A 19,535-nucleotide genomic window follows, 5' to 3' on the forward strand; every position below is an offset into this window, starting at 1 on the left:
GTTTATGTTCTAGTAAAATTTATATCGTGGACAATGTGTTTTATAATATACAGGTTGGAGTCGTTAAGCGGGGAATAGTACATAAAAGACACAAATCTCAGCACTCGTATTATTTTGGGTTTGACTTTATCATTAGCCGGTTCTTGATAATATTTAAGATTTATAACAGACCACAAGTTATTGTTTTCCTTAAAAAATTGTTTTTTTCTTTTCGTTACTTGAATATTTGTGTTAACGTCGAAAATTAATACTTTAAAATGACGTTGATTGTAGAAAGTAAGTAGAAATTAATTATTAATTTTATATGATATTATGCAAACAGTATTTTTAAATTTGATTATTTGATGATCCATTTTTATTTTATGAGGAGATTAAAACTTAAGCGAATTATGACTTTAATTTTTAATTTTCCCTCGAGACAATTACTAACTCTTCCGGGTTTATTGGGTCCGGAAATTAAAACGAAATTCCGCTGCGCATGATTTAATGTCGCTGATCAAATTCTCATGTAAAATATGACGATTTTATCAATTTTGGTAGTAAAAAATATCAATTTTTTTTTAATCATAAATAAATGTTACAATTTTGACGTTTTTTTTTCATTATTTGAAAATTTGAACATGGAAAGAAAATTATGGAAACGGTTCCCATAATTCTATAAAATTTTTTCCTATACCATTATGGGAATCTTTCCTATAATATTATGGGAATGGTTCCCATACGAAAATATTAATTTAAAGAAAAGTGTGGAAATTGCTTCTACAATACACAGAAATATTATTAAATATAAAACCAAAAATTCAAACATTGGAAAAAAAAATCGTCTATGGCAAAAACATTAAAATTTTTGACAAAAAAAATTTTTTTTTTAATAAATTTAGCATTGAAGAAACTTCATTTGAATCTCTCCATATCATAAGGGAAATTTTTACACTATTTTGCAAAAAAAATTTTTTATGATATTATAGGAATGGTTCCCATAATGATAGTGGAATAGTTCCCATAATATTATGGGATCCATCCCTATAATAGTATGGGTACAGTTCCTATATCTTGATAATTGTCACAATAAGATGTATCGTTAAATTGGCAATGCTAGATTATTGCATCAACTACACGGAGAGAAATATCAAGTAAATATGTCTATGCAGCATAGTAATAATTACATTACTCTATAGTTTATCTCACGTCGCACCTATGGGGCTGCTTATACAAACTATAGAGTAATGTAATTATTACTATGCTGCATAGGCATATTTACTTGACACTTCTCTCCGTGTATGTTTAATTTTAATTAAAAATATTTTCCATTTAACCATACTGTTTGGTTCATTCCCGATACTTGCGGTAATGCTTTTTTAACGATTCATACACAGAAAAAAAAGTTATCTTAAGTCAAGAAAATATTTTGGAAGACAAATGTTTTCGGGAACCAAGTCAAGATTTTCTTGAGCCAAGAGAATTTGTCTTGGTTAAAAAAAATTCGTCTTGATCGGAGAAGATTTCTACTTTATCTGAGAATATTTAAGTTTCCAAAAAAATTTTCTTGAATCAAGAATATTTACCTTCAGTCGAGAATTTTTTTTTTTCTGTGTATAGATTGCTATTATAGCAATCTATATTGTTAAACGGAAAAATTGAACTATATAAATTGAGAACGACAAGTAATATAATAAATGATAAAGTGATCAGTAAAAATTATCATTCTAAATAGTAATTTTTTCATTTACGATTAAAACGTTAATAATTACAGGATAAGTATGAAAAATTACTGTCTATACAAGAAAAACTACTGCAAAACATTACGTTAATAAAGCATTGCTATACTAACAATCTACGATTTTTTAAACTTCAGATAGTTCCTATGACTTAACTTGTCTAATCGCTAGGTCTTGCTCTAATCGCAATTTTTTTTCAGTGCAGTAAAGTGACCGGGAAAATATTAGTAAAATTTATCTATAATTTAATTAAAAAAATTTTGTATTTTTATTTCAAATGTTTACTTTTCTTCATTGAAAATAAATTCCATAAAAATAATATTTACTTTGTCAATTACGATTTATATAGTATATTAAATTGTTCATCAAATTTAACTATCAGTAAATTCAATTGATTGACATAAGTGTAAATTAAATTGAATTAAACTTTGCAAGTGATAGATCAGAATGCAGTTTGATGGTCTAAAATACACGTTCTGCGAATCAAAATATAGTTAACCATTCGTCTAGTACAATACACACACATTTTTTTTTTTTTTTAAATTGAATCCTCTATTTAAATGTCTCTCAGGAAATGCAAAAAAAAAATATAAAATAAATAAACTCATCATAAAAATTTTTTATCAATTTAAAAAATTCTATTATACTATTTAATTTGTTTAATTAATTGATAAAATTATTAAAAAACAGTTAAAGCAACAAAGTAATTAATTTTTTATTATTAATTACAACTACTGTTTTTTTTTTAAATAATTAAATAAAATGTTATTTAAAAAATTTTTATCATTGACAAGTGAATTGTATGGTTGAAGTATTCTTATCTGTCCATTGATTCATGCTCATAATGATAAATAAAAAAAATATGAATATGAAATTAATGCCTTACAGAGCAAAACTTAATACGTTAATATTGCGCAACGGCAATCGCCCGATAGTTTTTACAAAGAAACTTGCGTGTATGTATACGATACGTTAAGTTTTTCTCTATGGATGAGAAGAGACTAATGTTAAGTTTATCATGTATGCAATTAAGAACGAACTCTTATAAAAAATTATATAGATATTTTGAGACGATGATAAAGAATGAGGTAATAAATAATATAAATATTATGTATACTGTACTTGAATTTTTTTTTCGTATTATTCATATATTTTAAAATCGACATTTAAAAAAACTCGAACTTCGTTCAAGAACTTTTTTTTTATATCATAATTAATTATTAACTATTTTTGTTGTAAAGTTATGTCGTGTTCGACATAATAAATTGATTCGATGTATTTTATTATCAGTTAATTACACTAATGATTTTATAATTTATTCATATTTTTTATCTATCATAGGAATAATGATGCCAAGTAATTTAATGCTGAATTAAAAAAATTACAAAGTCTAATTATAATTTGAATTTTTTTTAAATAATTGAATAATAAAAAAAAAAAAAATCAGTAAAATTTGTTACTAAAAATAAAATAAATTCATATATTTTATTGCGGTTAAAAAATAGTAAATGTCAAATAAAATTTGCTACAAAGATTTTCATGTGGCAAGAGAATTCTCGTGAGTTAGTATGCATCCATGGCAGGTCACAATGCTTCGGAATTTTCGATGCAACGCGCTTCAAGTGCTTGCGCAAATTGAGGAATTCGATGACATATTTGACTATATACTTGAGAGCGTACTTTGATATTCCAGAACAAAGCACTAGAGTAGTTGTAATGACATTAATGTAACGATGACTCTCTCTTTCTCGATCCACTCCACTGGACAAGACATAATCCTCTGTTCTTACATTATATTATTAAAATTATGTAATGTACTTACGAAATGCTATTTATGCATTGTGGTTAAGCGTGATTAATGCCTATACTTGTATTTCTTAATAGTTTTTTTTTTAAATTAATTATTTAACTTTTTATCAAGTTTTTTCATGTTACTGTTTTATTTCAAAATTATGTAATAAAAAAAATACAATCAAAAATATCCGGACTTTTGCTATTCTCGACTAATCGAAATTTTCTACAACTATTGTGTGATAGTTTAATTTTTTATAGTATTTCTATTATTAAGTGTTATATATATTTTTAACAAAAAATTATTTTTAGTCCACTACAAATCAGATTAAAAGAAATATACATCCGGGAATTTGATTTTATATTTTTATATGCGAAGCATTAAAGTGTGTTTTACGATCGAAAACTTCAGTTTGCCTCTTTTTCGCTACAGTTTTTACCGTTTTACTTTTGTTAGTCCACGGAGCCTAACCAAGTTACTCATCATCGGATAGAGAATTCAATAAAGATTAATTTTATTACTTATAAAGACTAATTTGATGTATTAAATAACTAAAAAAACATCAAAATGTAAAAAAAAAATTTCCCGTCACACAGTAGAAAAAGTGTCCGTAATCCGTAAACACAAAAACTCGAGGAAAAGCCATTATTTGGATCACTTTTTTTTGAAAAGATCATTTTCGGGCCGAAGAAGAAGTGTGTCATAAATGGCCATCAAATTCGGCCCCGTTTAATTATAATTAATAAAAAGAACTTAACTAATTTTGTATATCTATATATGTTTTTTACATAATCTTTCGTCACACCAGTCGCGCCTGCGCGAAAAAATGAATCTGACTATTTTTCGGAGCGAAATTTAAATTTCTAGTGTAATAGAAAAGAAAAAAAAATTGTCCTTGAAACTTTCACCGTACATTTTTCTTTTTTTTTTTTTTTTGCAAATGAGCATTAAGAGTCGTGCACTTTTGGATTTACCAAAATTTTTTTTATTTTGTATTGGTAGTAGATTAAGAGAAGTAATTTTTAATTAAATAATTTACTATATAACAAAATTATCAATCAAATAAAAACAAATTGTTTTTTGTAATTTAGTTTTACATATTTCAATTACCATATATTCAATAATCCCTGAATTAATTATTTACAATGTTTTTATCGATATCTATTAGTCAGTAGATAATTAAACGGAACTTGTAAAAAGTATTTATTTTCACTTAAGTATATGTTTCAATAAAAATAAATTACGTATTGATTAAGTCCGCTAAAAAAAAAAAAATTTGTATTCAATACTATGTAAATAATAAGATTTTTTACAACAATTCTTTCAGTTGCCATTAACTTTATGATATGACGTAAAACAATTTTTTAGTCGTATCGAATTGCATTAACCTTGACTTCGCAGTAGAACAACTTGGGTTTAAAGTTCTGATAAATTTATTTTTTAAAAATACAATTTTTTATTCATCTCATGGCGAAATTATTTGACCTTTAAACAAAAAAACTAAAATAATAATAATTTATATAAATTCATGTCTATAAAAAAAAAATTTCAATGACTCAAAATGTGACAAATTCAATTATTTCATTAAATTCTTTTAAAATAATAATAAGAAAAACAATAAATTGTACAAAGAAAATTATTTAAGAAATAATTAGTGATTGTATTTGGAAAAAAAATATATTTCCACAAAATATAAATTAAGAATTTCGTTAAAATTGCATCATAAATTCACTTACGAATTTCTAAGAACGTATTTCTTAATTTTCATGCCAAGTATTTCTTAAAATTTTTTTTTCCCTCATAATAGTGAAGTTAACAAATATCAATAATTACTTTTTCAAATATTAAATTATTAAAATTCATTTTCAAACTAATGATCCTGAAGTTAGCCGACAATTAAAAATTTTCGGATGTTTTGTTCAACAAATAAATTACAAAAAAAAAACAAATCTAAAAATATGCGCATGTAGAAAATTTAAAAATCTAAAAGTGAAATTTTTTCAAATATTTTTTTTCTTATTATTTATCGTTTCAAATAAATTTCAAAAATTATTAGACGTCGGCTAACTTCAGTATCATTTAAAACTAACAAATTTTATTTAATGTCAGTTAATATTTTTAAAAATTTAATTTATTCTCAAAAACCATTTTGTATTATTGTAAAGTATATTTTATTTTTGCAACAATTAATTCTAATGATGTTTTTATTATTCAAAGTATGTTTGCTGTCAAACGTCTTAGAAATTATTAATTGATGATTAAATAATAGTTGACAATAAATTTAACATTAAAATGATTGTTAGAACGACCAATACACCATATGAATGTTGATATATGAAATAAATCTTTATTTAATTAAATTCAAATGCGTCATTTTATAAAATAATCAGTATAAACCCAAACAGCATTTGCTTCATGCTTACCATTTAGAGATAGAAATAAATATATCAGTGTGCATATGTGATAACATGAGTCAACGGTATTTTTATACATTTTTGTTACATTCAACTAAAAAGAAAAATAATGACTGATTCAGTCATCACTTCATTATTCATAGTCAGTGTCAAAACAAATACTGTCGTTTATGGTTTCTGTCTCAGTTAAGAAAAAAAAAAGTATTTTAAACTTACACTAGACTGGTTTATGTTTATTGTAGTTATTAAATTTGAATTTATCAAGTTACTTTTATCCAACCTTGACTGCTCATATTTTTAAATTCAGATTTGGTAATTTATAAATATTATTTTTTGTTACATCGTTTATTGACTAAGAATTTAAACAAAATTATTAAAAAGGTGTAAAAGTTAAATTCCTTAAATAATTCCGTAGTGTTGATATGAGAAAAATTTGATTTTTTTTTAAACACTGGCTATAATTGCAGTAAAAATAAATTTGATGCCATATTTGTTAATTTTTTGTAATTATCGTCGGCACTTTCAAGCTTATTGATAAAATTTATACATGTAACGTCAATCTAATGTTTGGTATTGTTCATTTCCTGTGTAAAAAAAATTTGTTTATAACCGTGAACTTCAAAATTTAAAATAATTCTAAGCTTTGAATTTATCATTTTGGGGGTTTTGAAAACATTCAAGAGTAAAAAAAATTTTCAATTACTTTTTAGGAACGATTTTCTGAATTTAAAAAAAAAAATAATTCGACTTGAAAATTTTACTGATTTTAAGAAAATTAAAAAAAAAATTATTTCCAGAAAACTGGAAATAAAAAATTTTTCTACTCTTGAATTTTAAAGTTAAAAAAACGATCAACTCAAAGTTCAAAACTGTCTCGAATTCGGAAGTTCGCTGTTATGAACTTTTTTGGAACGAAACACTATTTTTGAAACCAAAAAAAAATTTTTTTTTGTTTAAAAATGCTGTTACGGTTTATAAAAGAGAGTCGAATGTCAATCAACATGGACAGTAGCCAATTAAAAATTTTTGAAAAACAAGAATGATTTTTCTTTCAAGTCCTTGTTATTTTAAGTATTTTATTTCAAGTGAGAAAAAGCTGACTGAGGTAAAGTGAGCCATTATTAAAAAAAAAATTTTTTTTTAATTCAAAATTTTAAACTAGTCTCACCATCTAGGCTGGTCAATCTCATGAATGATGTCTTATTTCTAGAAAAAAATGGCCTTACATTTTGTCCCGGGCTCTTTTAAAAAAATTGACCATTTCATTGAATTATTGATTATTGCTCTGTTACTTAAAAATTTAAATATCATTTAATTTTACAAAAATTTTATTCAAATGATAACAAAATTATTTTTTAATTTGATTTTACAGAAACCATGTTGACTGATATGGAACAAATGCCCTCCCTCAAACTCGGAGATTTCGTCTTACAATTTGAGCTTGGGCCCCCAGCACCAGAAATCCAAGAAGTTGCTAAAAAAGAATTACGTGAAACACCAGAAATTCAAAGGAAAGCAGTAGAAGAATTAAAAGAATTACTCAAAAGTAATTTATTAGTTAATTTTATTAATATATATTAAATTTAAAAGCATAATTATTCAATGCAATAAATATAAAAATTTTTTTTCCTTTCGTAGAAGACACAGATCTGAAATGTCCACTACATAATGAGTCATGGCTCATAAGATTTCTGCGACCGTGCAAATATTATCCAGAGTCAGCCCACAAACTCGTACGAGAATATTATTCATTCAAAGTAAAACATGCAAATGTATATGATGGATTAAAACCAAGTCGTGAAAAAAATATATTTGAGCACAATATTTTAACTGTACTTCCTAATCGTGATCAACACGGACGTAGAATATTGATTATTGAACTTGGAAAAAAATGGAAACACAATAAAGTATCTTTGGATGAAGTATTCAAAGGATGTGTATTGTACTTAGAAGCAGCCATGCTAGAACCAACATCACAAATTGCTGGTGCGGTAGTAATATTTGATATGGATGGCTTGAGTTTGCAACAAACTTGGCAATTTACTCCGCCATTTGCTAAAAGAATTGTTGATTGGCTTCAAGATGCAGTACCATTAAGAATTAAAAATATTCATATTATTAATCAACCATATGTTTTTAATATGGTATTTGCGTTGTTTAAACCTTTCCTCAGGCAAAAGTTGAAGGATAGAGTAAGTTATTAAATATTTTATCAGTTTTTAGGTAGATTTCTTATAGACATCTAGCTTTTATAATTGAATTTATGAAAATTTTTTAAAAACTTTTGCACACCTCGAACGCGAAGCGGAGAGGTAGTGCTCTACTGTCGTCAAATGCCAAAGCAGGGTTTTACCGTAATACCGTCGGTTCAAAAGTTTATTTACATATTCATTATATGAAAGTAAAGTTAGCAGACATTTGGAATTGAAATAAATTTTTTTAAATAGATAAATAATAAAAGAAATATATTTCTAAAAAAATGCACATGAAGAAAATTTAATAAACTATACATGCAATTTTTCAAAATTTTTTTTTTTGTTAAAAAAAATCAAAATGTTGTTAAATGTCTGCTAACTTTATTGTCATATTCATTATGTGTATCACTGTTGAAAAATTTTTGTTAAATTTAACACAAACTGCATGTCCCAAATGGTCCACTCAATATTTTGTGTTAATTTAACACATTATACTCGTGTCAAACAATATTACAGGTTTAAAACTTGTTGAGATCAGATAACACATTCAACTTTAGTTAAATTTACACTTAATTTTTGAATTTTTCAAGTAGTATCTTTGCCGGACTATAAAAAAATGTTAGTTCAGAGATTATAAAATAGTCAAGAAATCTACCTTTTTCTGCCGGGAACTATCAGTTTGAAATTTTAATACTTGAATTATTGTAAATGAATTGAAAATATTATATTTATTAATCAATATTTATAGATTATTTTCCACGGTACTGATCGTAAATCTCTACACAAGTATTTATCTCCAAAATGTTTACCTGAGTGCTATGGTGGAACTCTTTCAATTCCAAGAGTCACAGGAGCGCAATGGCTTGAATTATTATTAATGTGTGATCAAGAATATGAAGGTAAAAATAATTAAAATTCTGAAAAATTTAATAATTATTAGACATCAATTTGGTGAAAATTAGAATAATAATTTAAACATATTAATAGAAAAAAAATCTCATTAACAATTTTAACAATTAAAAATAACAAAGTTATTATTTTTCGTCAATTATGAGTAATAAACAATTGATTTACTTACATTGTAACTAACAATAAAACTAGTTCCTGTAACCCATGCTTAAAGAATATCTCTACACTGTAAAAAGAGCGGTGTTAAAAATGGACTCATCTAACTCCGCCCGGTGTTAAAATGAAATTACACCGGTCCACTTCACAAATGTTACATAATTGATTTAGCCTACTTGTTGAATAATCTTTTTAAATTCTTGAGCAAGTCTGCTCTCAAGATCGATAGGTGCTAGTGTCTTTTTCTACGTATGTGCCTTGCTGCAGATACTTGTGACCAGATTTAAATTACAAGCCTGACACAAGAAATTCGTGCCAGATTATAACTCAATTCTAGAAGAAGAATATAGTTGAAAATAGTTGCGCATGGCTTGCTCAAGGCTTAAAATTTACCTTGAGCCTTGAGCAGATCTTGAGCGAGCCATGCTTAAGTACCTACTGTAAGTTACTGGTGCAAGAAATGCGACAGACACTTTTTCATTGCACGTGTTGAAGATATCTTTAATATTCTTGCGTACGATACTATGAGCAAGACATACACAAATCTTGACATAAGTTTCTTAATACACGATCTTGGGAAAGACACATACGTGGAAAAAGACACTAGCAGCTAGGGGTCTTGCTCAAGATACTTACTCCAAAATTTTGCTCAAACACGTGTTACTAGGGTAGACGCTCGCAAGTATATACCCTGTTTAGAAAATCTCATTGAATCCAATAGTTTCTCATAAATTCCGATAGAGATTTTATAAGAATGAATGAGTTCTATGAGAAGTGCTATTCCTGCTTAAAAAATCCGATAGATTCTTATAGCTGTATGTATAAGGCCCTATACTTTATAACACTTCTCATAGAACTCATTCATTCTTATAAAATCTCTATCGGAATTTATGAAAAACTATTGGATTCTATGAGATTTTCTAAACAGGGATAATTAAGTATAGTAGGCCTTATTATATATAGGCCCTATACATACGTCTATAGAAAGCTATCGGATTTTTTAAGCAGGGTAGCTTCGTACTTATACTCATTTGCACTAGATGTATTACACAATACACCATAATTGACTTAAGTTTTAAGATTAAACTAATAACGGACTAAAAAATAATATCATTTAAGTTTGCAAGAATATTTCTCCTGTTTGAATAATTATTAATTATTGTTTCTTTTTTTTCCAGCAATTAATTCATATGGCCTCAACAAGAATTAATGTAATCTTCTAAAAAATTTAAATAAAAGTAAAAAATTATGTGTAGATAACAGGCTTATGTTCCATAAATAAAGCATAAGCCTGTCAATAAGTAAAAATAATATGAAATTATCAATGATCAAATATTTGTTTTGATCTAATATAAAAGTTTTTTGATACTTACTGTTTGTACAAGTAAAAAAAATTGATATTAAAATTAGCTTTTAAAGATAAACAGTTGGAATTTTCGATCTAAATCTTTAGTTTAAAAAATATTATACGTGGTCTGTAAAGTTATGTTCTTTAAAAATATTAAAAATTTATCTATGTTTCTTTATTACTCAAATTTGTGATAATAAATCATGCGCAGGCACAATTTTTCCAGAAGCGAATGTCAAAGTTGTAGAATCAATTTAAGCTGTTTAATTTTTATTTATAGTTTTTAGAGTAATTTCCGTGTGTGATGTGGAAATGAATATTATGTAGAGTGTATAACAACTAACAATTAAACATTCAAATTATTATAACGTGAGTATAATGTAATTAAAGTATCAAAATTTTGATTTTGTAAAAATTTATAATTTCTATGTAGCGGAATTTATATAAAGTGCAATTACTAACTTTTTTGAAAGTATCTTAAACTCATATTAACAAACCCTGAATTTCGAGTATGGGAAGAGTAGAAATGTACTTAGAATAGAGTCAAATAAATTCCTTTTAGACAGAAATCATAATATCAGTACGAAAAAAAATATATTATTAAGGGATGTGTTGTTTTTTAAAAACTATGCTTTCATAATTTTGTCTGATTGGTATCCAATTAAACAAAATTATATATTTTATGATGATTCTTTTCTAAGGGATCGAATTTAGTTAAACAGCATATAAGTTTTTTAAATCTTTATGAACAGTAAAATCACGTTAAACTTTTAACTAAGTTAATTAAGAGAGTAAAATAGGTGATTTTCAAATGAACCGTTTTCATAGACAAAGACCCAAATCATTAAATAAAATATTTCATTCGAAGCGTAAAGTTATTATTTATCAAACGAAATGCTTCTCGTTCGGAAATTTCAGTTTATATCTGAGAACGGCTCATTTGAAATTCCCATTTGCTAATGTAAGTGCAACAAGGACCGTTTCGTTTGTTTACATGTGTGTGAGAAAGAGAACAGATGGCATATCCTCTTAAATCAGTCCTGAGAAAATGTTGATCTATTTTCACATTTTTTAAATACATTCTGAAAAGAATTTTGATAACAATTCGATTTTTAAAGATTTTAGTATTTTAGTAATAATTACCTATCTTAAAATTATATATGAAATGTAATGAGAGATTACAATTATTTCTCAGCGTCCGTTATACACTCGTATATGAGTGGTTGTGTGTGCTATGTTTACTTAAATTTAAATAAAAGTTGCTCAAAAAATTTTAAATTTATTAAATAAAAATTTATTACATAATTTGTGATGTTTTTTTTTAACAACCCTCGTCTGTTACATTGTTAATAGTACTATGAACTCTATATTATTACACCGTGAAAAAAATTGTATAGTGAACGCGAATTAAATCTGGAGTGGATTCAGAGTGAATGCACTCCGATATTGCTCCCGATTTTAAAAATTGTAGTCTATTTACAACGATTTTCCGATTTAAATAGTACCCTATCTTTGAAAGTTTTTTAACCCGTCAGCACTCCCGTCAGGTTTTCGGTATACTTTACGCCCATGATGAGAGTTTTGCTCACACTTAACGCGTAGGCACCAAATAAATTTTTTCAAATTTTAAGCAAGAAAATATTTTTCATAAATTATTTACTTTATGTATTATAAGAATAATAAAAAATAAATGAATGATAATTGTAATTTATTGACGATTAATAAACGTAAATTACGTTTATTAATTTAAACTTTAACGAATTTAATCGAATAAATTCGTACACCGCAGACTGCCGAAGGTATATGAGCAGTCATGAGAGTAATCGAACATAAAAATTTTTTTACTTACGTCTCTACGCCCGTGATAAGGAAAATGCTCACATTTTTCGAGGAGCATAAAAAAAAAATTTTTTATAATTTCTATGACAACCAAACAAATTTTTTTCAAGCGGAATCTGAAAATAGATAAAACTATTCAAAGAAAAAATTTCAACTATTCGTTCCATTTGAAAAAAAAAAAGTTATTCATGTTTAAAATCGAGCGTGAGCAAAATGCTAATAACGGGAGTGCTGACAGGTTAAAAGTCAATAAGTTTACTTCTTGATTGTACGATGACTTAAGGATATATGTTGAAACTTTGAGCCAACAAATTTTACTATTATTAAGTATATTTTTTCATGACTACCGAAAAACATGACCATAAGAATATAAAGAGATGATTCCTTAAATATGAAACCCCTAATGGATGTTTGAGATCAAGTGAGATTTTGAAATCTCTCATTATCTCTAATGTGAATGTAAAGGGTTAAAAATAGTTGGTATGAGTATGAATTTAAAAAATTGACTTATTTTACAACAATATTACTTTTTCTGTGAATAACCAAGTTTAGCAGCATCTGAAAAATTTTTCATTCAATTTGCTTATTCATAAAGATATTATTTAAATTGCCTAAAATATACAATTATAAAATATCATTACCTTCAAATTCTTTTTGGAAATGACAAAAATATTCCCAAACAGCCTCACCCATTGGCTCTGAGGGTAACTTTAAATCGCCCCCATATTGCGTTGGTAAAGCGTTTCGATCAATCAGTTTCAACAATGATTCTCTATCTGTGCCATGAAAATGGATTCTTTTACGCAATTTTTCCTAAATTAATGGAAAAAAATAATCAAAAATTAAAATTATATTGACATTCTATGCGTAGAATCTTTTTTATTTAAAATGATGTGGTCTCATGTTCACATCGGACTGTGCACTGTGAAAAATTTCCAATAAATTTTACTATGAGTGCATAGTAACACCGGACTATAAAAAAACTGGTACAAAATTTACAAGTGTCCTATAGTAAACGTATGCGCAGACTGCACGATTGTGGCCTATGCGCATACATTTACTATAGGACACTTGTAAATTTTGGACCAGTTATCTTATAGTCCGGTGTTACTATGTACCCATAGTAAAATTTGTTGGGAATTTTTCACAGTGTGTTGATCACAAAATAGCCCGTGTCAAAATAAACTCGTTCCAAAAATATTTTTAAGAATTTCATAACAGTGAACTAACCTCGAAATAATTTTCAATTTTGAGTTAATCATTTTTGGAACTTCAAAAAAATCGTGAGTAAAAAAAATATTCAACTGTCTTTTCAAGGCAAGTTATTCGGGATAGAATTCGGAAAGAAACTTTTTTGAACTAAGGAATTTATTTATTGAACTTACAAAATTTTGGTTTTTCTTTTGAATTGCAAAAAATGTTCTTGGATCAAAAAGTATCTTTTGTTTCTGTGTAGCAATTTATACTATAATAATACTAAGTATTCATTTTCTAATTTGAATTTTTGAACTTATTTGAGTTTTTTACTTTAATTTGCGTTTCGATGTTACCATGAAACCACAGCATTAAAAAATAAAATTCTCCGAGTACTACGCGATGAAGAAAAACATTTTACCATAATAAAAGGCTTGAAAATAGCAAAAACCATGTTGAAAATAAAAGGTTGATTTACTATGTGTACACCTTTTAAGCGGACAGGAAGACATTTTTGTACCCACTCAAGTACTGCACTAGCAAAACTTGGCGTAAAGTATGTTACGTGGGTTAAAGATAATCCGCCCATGTCTAAAATGACACGAACTCCACCAACCTAGACAAAATAATCTTCAATATTTATATACTACATTTATAAGCTAATATTATATATACAATATTCCATTACCTGAGTTGTAGGCTCAACAATCGCAGCATCAAGAAGCAACATAACTCCTCGAAAAATTTGATCAAGTGAAATTTCTTTCGGTTTCCATTTATAACCACCTTCGATTAATACTAATCTACCACCCTCTTTATTACGAACCGGAAGTGGTGTGATTATCCCTGATAAAAATATTTCACGATCGGTCATCGGTGTTAAATTATCACAATAACGAGGATGTGTTAGTCGGAAACGATAAAAACGTTTCATCTGTGAATAAATTAGATTTATTTCAATTAATTATTCGTAATACAAGACTTAAAAACAAAAAAAAATTTTATTCACGGTATCTTTTATTCATGACCCTGCGAGCCAGCCCCAAAATCTCCCGCTGTTTTCGAGCTCAAGGAGCTCGAAGAGCTCGAAAATTTTTTTACATGCAATTGTTTTCTTATGACCTTTTCAAGCTCTAACCATTTACGTTTTATGTTAAAGTTTGAAAAATTATGAATCGAAAATAATTAATGAACAAGCGTTTTTTAAATTTTTATTCACGATTATGTTCAACAAAATAAATGTATTCAGGCAGAAATCAATGTTAGTAATAAAAAAACACAGATATTATTTCTTATTACACAGTTTTTTAAGCACTACTTTTCTAACCATTATAAATTAATAAAGAATAAATTTCTTACCAGTTCAAATGCAGGTTTTGCAACCCATTTACATGGTCTCAGAAATTTCGCAAAGAAATAATCATCATCCGGAACATAAAGTTCGGGTTCACCTTTAAAAATAATACAAAATAGATGAATATTTACTTGGAATACTTTGTCACTGATTCATTTTAAGAGAAAGAAAAATTAAAAATAACGTTCATTGTTTAACAATAAATTAAGTCTAAACAATGTAAAAAAATCGCATGTGGATTCAGAGTAAAAAGTACTCCGCTACTCTAAAATTCAAAATTCAGAAATTCACCCTGATTAAACAACTGAATTCGATCGAATTAAACAGAATTAAATTTTTAATTCTATTTAATTCAGATAAATTCTGTTAATTCGGTACCTAACTTAAAAATGAATTCTGTCTAATTCGGAAGGAAAACCAGAATTTGTCCGAATTAAAACGAATTAAAATAATTCTATTCGGTTTAATTCTGATTAATTCGAAAATAATTCTCCAATTTCTAGTTCTGAATCCGAATTAAACTGAATTAAAACGAATTTGAAATTTTTAAATCGTTTTTATTCTGTTTAATTCTAATTCAAATTTTCAATTCAGTTGAATTCTGTTTTGCAGAATTAAAATTTTTAATTCGGTCAAATTCAGTTGTTTAATCAGGGTAAAAAACAACTCCACGTATCAAAAAATACTTTTATTACTATTATATAACTAAATTTTTTCTTTTATTGCAAATAACATTTTTCAAATGAATGTAATTTAAATTTCATCACTATATTATGAAATTATGAAATAAGCTATTTAAACGCAATAGTTTTTTATTTAATTGTATGGTCTGAATAAACACACACTCACTCACGCACACACATTTACTCTTGTTCAAGTAAAAATAAATAGTGAATGTTACGTTAAAAAATTAGTGGGATAGTTTCTTAATGTTTTCACAAATTATTACCACACTTACATCTGCCTTTCCATTTTTTTTTTTACTGAAACAAATTTTTATTCCAAATATGAGGCTCAAAATTCTTAATGCAATAAATAATTGACAAAACTCTTTTTTAATCTGCATGAATTTTAAAAATTTAAAAAAACCTAATTTTGTTTACTTTTTATTTACCTTTTAATAATTCTCTCATATCTGCAAGTCCTTTTTGGACGACATCGACGGTTTCATTCAGCTCATTTTTAGCCTTTTCAGCCATTTCATTGCTAAGAGGATTAGGTTCTAGTATGAAATCTGCAGAGCCCATTTTTAAAGGTCTCAAAGTTTTAACTTTTTCCATCGTTGCTTCATGTCTTCCAACAGATTGAAGTGTTATGAAATTCATTTTAATGTTATGCTTATTAAAATTTTTATGTAAAAAATATTTATCTAAAATAAACCGATTATTGTTTTAAAATTTTATTTACGAGTTTATTTTTGCGATAATTTTTTAGTTACACAGCCGCAGTAATTACGATAATTTATTTTATAATTAATATTTATTTTCAACACGTTCAATATTATATTTTTTCATTAAAAACAAATAAACCTCAATCGATGATGATCCATTGATATGATTAAATATTAAATACTAAATATTAAGAAAAAAAATTAAATATCTTCACGTTAAAATAAAAAATCGCGCATGTCCAGTTATATGTAAGAACAACTGGAAAAGACTGTTGAAGAACTGCAAAGTCAGCAATAATTTTACCGGTTGTGAAGAAGTATACTTCTCCTACTCCACTTTTACAAACCAAGTCGTTGGCTTTGATCATTTAACTTGACCCGTTATTGTACAATGCCAGGTCTCGGTCATCTCTTTGTTATATATATATATATATATAGTATTTTATTACACATACATGTAATTAAAACATTCAAACACTTAATTTACAGCAGCTTAATAGAATTTTAAAAGAGGTCTAATGTCGATGGTACGCTCGACTTAATGTTAATTAGTTCTGTTGAAAATGAAAATGTAACATTCTTTCATTGTATACACATTATTAGTAGCAAATAAAATTTTAATGTACTAAACTTTAATCAATTCTACAATATATCCTGTGTTATACTCTAATACACTCAAATAATTCAAGCTTTGAAATTTAAAAAAATAGTAACAGTTTTTATTTGTGAAATTAAATAAAGAAAAAAAAATCTATACTAATAAATGGAGTTTTTTTGTTCGGTTATACTGCGAAAACTACCATAAGATGCAGCGTGTTTCGGAGAAGGTTTTAGTATATGATATGTTGGTGATTACTTACCCGGAACTTATATTTTTTTTTACTTAGAAATAATGAATTTTTATTGTAACTAAATTTATTCTATTCGATTGTCGTTTGTTTAAAATAAATTTTTTAATTCTATTGTTTATATTTATTTATCGATTTGACATTTGGTGAATCGAGGACTGTCAAGAATTATTTATAATAATGCATTTGTGAAATATCATTACTATTCGTCGTCGGTACATCAGGGCTAATCAATTATATGAGTATGTAATTTTTGTTGATTTTTAAAATAAGGAGGTATTCTAGTGTAGGGGAGAGAGGAGCAAAAGGGGGTACTTAAGGAAATACCAAGTTTTCGAGGACTCAAATACGCTAAATCTTTTTTTTTTAATGATATTCAAAGTAAATAGAAGAAATTTTCAGTTACCGTTGAAAAAAAAAATTTTTCATTTCTGCGGGCAAAGTGGGGTACCCCCTAAAAAAGGTAAAAAAAAAATTTCTGGATTTTAAACGAATTTGATTAAGTTGAATTTTTTTTTAAGCAATTTACATGAAGAAAAATTATATTTTACATGATTATTAGATACAAAAGAAGAAAAAAAAATTTTAATAGTTTTTATCATAAAACAAACGTCATTAATATTTTTCAACTAACAATTGATTTTTGAAAAAGTTTACCAAAAAAAATTAAAAGTAACGCTTAATTATATTTACAGAAGTGATTTTGGAATGTTTAAAAACCATTTAAAATATAAAACTTTTTTTTATCAAATTTTGGGGGTACCCCGTTTTGCCTACCCTACCCCCTTTTGCCCCCCCCCCTTCCCCTAAATTGAATAGAAAAAATGGCCCGATCCAATTGTATACAATTCTATATAATTTGTATAAAATTGTATATATTTATATAGATTTGTATACATTTTGTATAGAATTGTATACAATTTTTATACAGTTGTATACAATTGGATCGGGCCATTTTTTGTATATAATTTTATACAATTGTATAAAATCTTTTTTCATCGGGAAGTTAGCAGACAATCAACAATTTTTGGATTTTTTTTTCACCAATTCAATTACAAAAAAAAAAAACTAAAAAAATGCACATGTACACGGAAAAAAAATTCGACGAAAAATTCCAATATTACTATCGTAATCCTGGACTATACTTTTATTATCTGTAACTTTCAAATATATGATACGAAAGTTTACAGTTTGTAAAAGATTTTTTACTATTCACTATCGTAATTTTATTAAGAGTTTGTTGTATAAAATTCAATAAGAAATATTACAATGTTACTATCGTAAATAGTAAAAGAATAAAAAATGAGATTTAATTATAATATTTATTCTTTTATTCTTCCTCTTAATTTACAGTGCTGCCTCTATGTTTTTACCATACAAGTCACAAAAATTACGATAGTTGGATTGTAAATTTTTTGAAAAGGTATAGTATATGCCATCTGAAGCGTTTCCGTATGAAAGACAAATGTCACAATACCATGATGTGATGCTTGTGTGAGTATGTATATATATATATATACAAATGATGACGTCTACTTTGTCTGTATTATTTGTGGTTCAACTATATATATTTATAAATCAGTTCATCTTTATCCACAGTGTAGTGCAGAAATAGAGGTTATTTTTCATGACGTTTTTTGGACAATTGTAAATAAGAAATTTAAAAAAAAAACTGTGCTTTCTTCATTACAAACCTACATAGATTATGGAATATAATAATTTGGTGGTGTAAGTATAATTATTACTATTCAATTTTTATTAAACTGAATATTCTGTGGGTATATCGTTCGTTTTGAAATTATTTATCTGGACATGAAGTTTATTTTTATAAAAAATTTAATAGTATTATGGTCATAGGATAAATGATTCTAAAAGAATGAAAATTTATTTTTTTTGATAAATTCAATTCTCCTAATTTTGTTACAGGATATTCTTCATTTGTCGACCATGAATAATTTTACCCGGCTTTGCGAGAGGTAAAACATTTCAATAACCTCAAATTATGGACATTTAACGTTTCTATATGATACTGAAGTTAGCAGACGCCTAATAATTTTTGGATATTTTTTAAAATGATAAATTATAGAAAAAAAGTATTCGAAAAAATTGCACCTATGGTTTTTTTAATTTTCTACATGTGCGTATTTTGAATACAACGAAATGAGTTATTTATTTAAAAGGAAAAAATTATAATACTTTCGGAATCTGATGAGAAATTATAACTGATAAAGTTAAATTAATTAATAATAAATTTTATATGTACCAAAAAAATATATTTGAAAAATTATTAAATAAATGTTTTATTATTACTACTTAAACATGTTTTATTTTTATTTCGAGATTGTATTTTCCTTCTCAATTTAAATGTTAAAAAAAAA

General features: G+C 26.3%; 2 protein-coding genes and 1 long non-coding RNA gene across 7 annotated transcripts; 2 read left to right on the forward strand and 1 right to left on the reverse strand.

Annotated features, from left to right (window-relative positions):
• The first annotated feature begins 116 nt into the window (after positions 1 to 116).
• LOC130670249 (alpha-tocopherol transfer protein-like) lies at positions 117 to 11,837 on the forward strand. Its single transcript, XM_057473553.1, has 5 exons — positions 117 to 276; positions 7,297 to 7,470; positions 7,563 to 8,116; positions 8,868 to 9,018; positions 10,363 to 11,837. The coding sequence occupies exons 1-5, from the start codon at positions 258 to 260 to the stop codon at positions 10,392 to 10,394; spliced, it is 930 nt and encodes a 309-aa protein (XP_057329536.1). The 5' UTR covers positions 117 to 257; the 3' UTR covers positions 10,395 to 11,837.
• LOC130670248 (alpha-tocopherol transfer protein-like) lies at positions 11,792 to 16,608 on the reverse strand. Its single transcript, XM_057473552.1, has 6 exons — positions 16,034 to 16,608; positions 14,925 to 15,016; positions 14,254 to 14,499; positions 13,987 to 14,181; positions 13,013 to 13,184; positions 11,792 to 12,929 (listed from the first exon to the last, which is right to left on the reverse strand). The coding sequence occupies exons 1-6, from the start codon at positions 16,242 to 16,244 to the stop codon at positions 12,895 to 12,897; spliced, it is 951 nt and encodes a 316-aa protein (XP_057329535.1). The 5' UTR covers positions 16,245 to 16,608; the 3' UTR covers positions 11,792 to 12,894.
• Positions 16,609 to 16,888: 280 nt separating this feature from the next.
• On the forward strand, positions 16,889 to 19,442 carry LOC130670252 (uncharacterized). Of its 5 annotated transcripts, none has more exons than XR_008990337.1 (4): positions 16,893 to 17,399; positions 18,511 to 18,655; positions 18,757 to 18,885; positions 19,084 to 19,441. It is a non-coding gene; the product is annotated as an uncharacterized LOC130670252 (long non-coding RNA). The 5 variants fall into 5 exon arrangements; XR_008990336.1 differs by having other exon boundaries at positions 16,894 to 17,399; positions 18,511 to 18,651; XR_008990334.1 differs by having other exon boundaries at positions 16,889 to 17,399; positions 18,511 to 18,885; positions 19,084 to 19,442.
• The last annotated feature ends 93 nt before the right edge of the window (positions 19,443 to 19,535 follow it).

The sequence above is a fragment of the Microplitis mediator genome, chromosome 6 (assembly GCF_029852145.1).
Source record: "Microplitis mediator isolate UGA2020A chromosome 6, iyMicMedi2.1, whole genome shotgun sequence".
Classification (NCBI taxonomy): domain Eukaryota; kingdom Metazoa; phylum Arthropoda; class Insecta; order Hymenoptera; family Braconidae; genus Microplitis; species Microplitis mediator.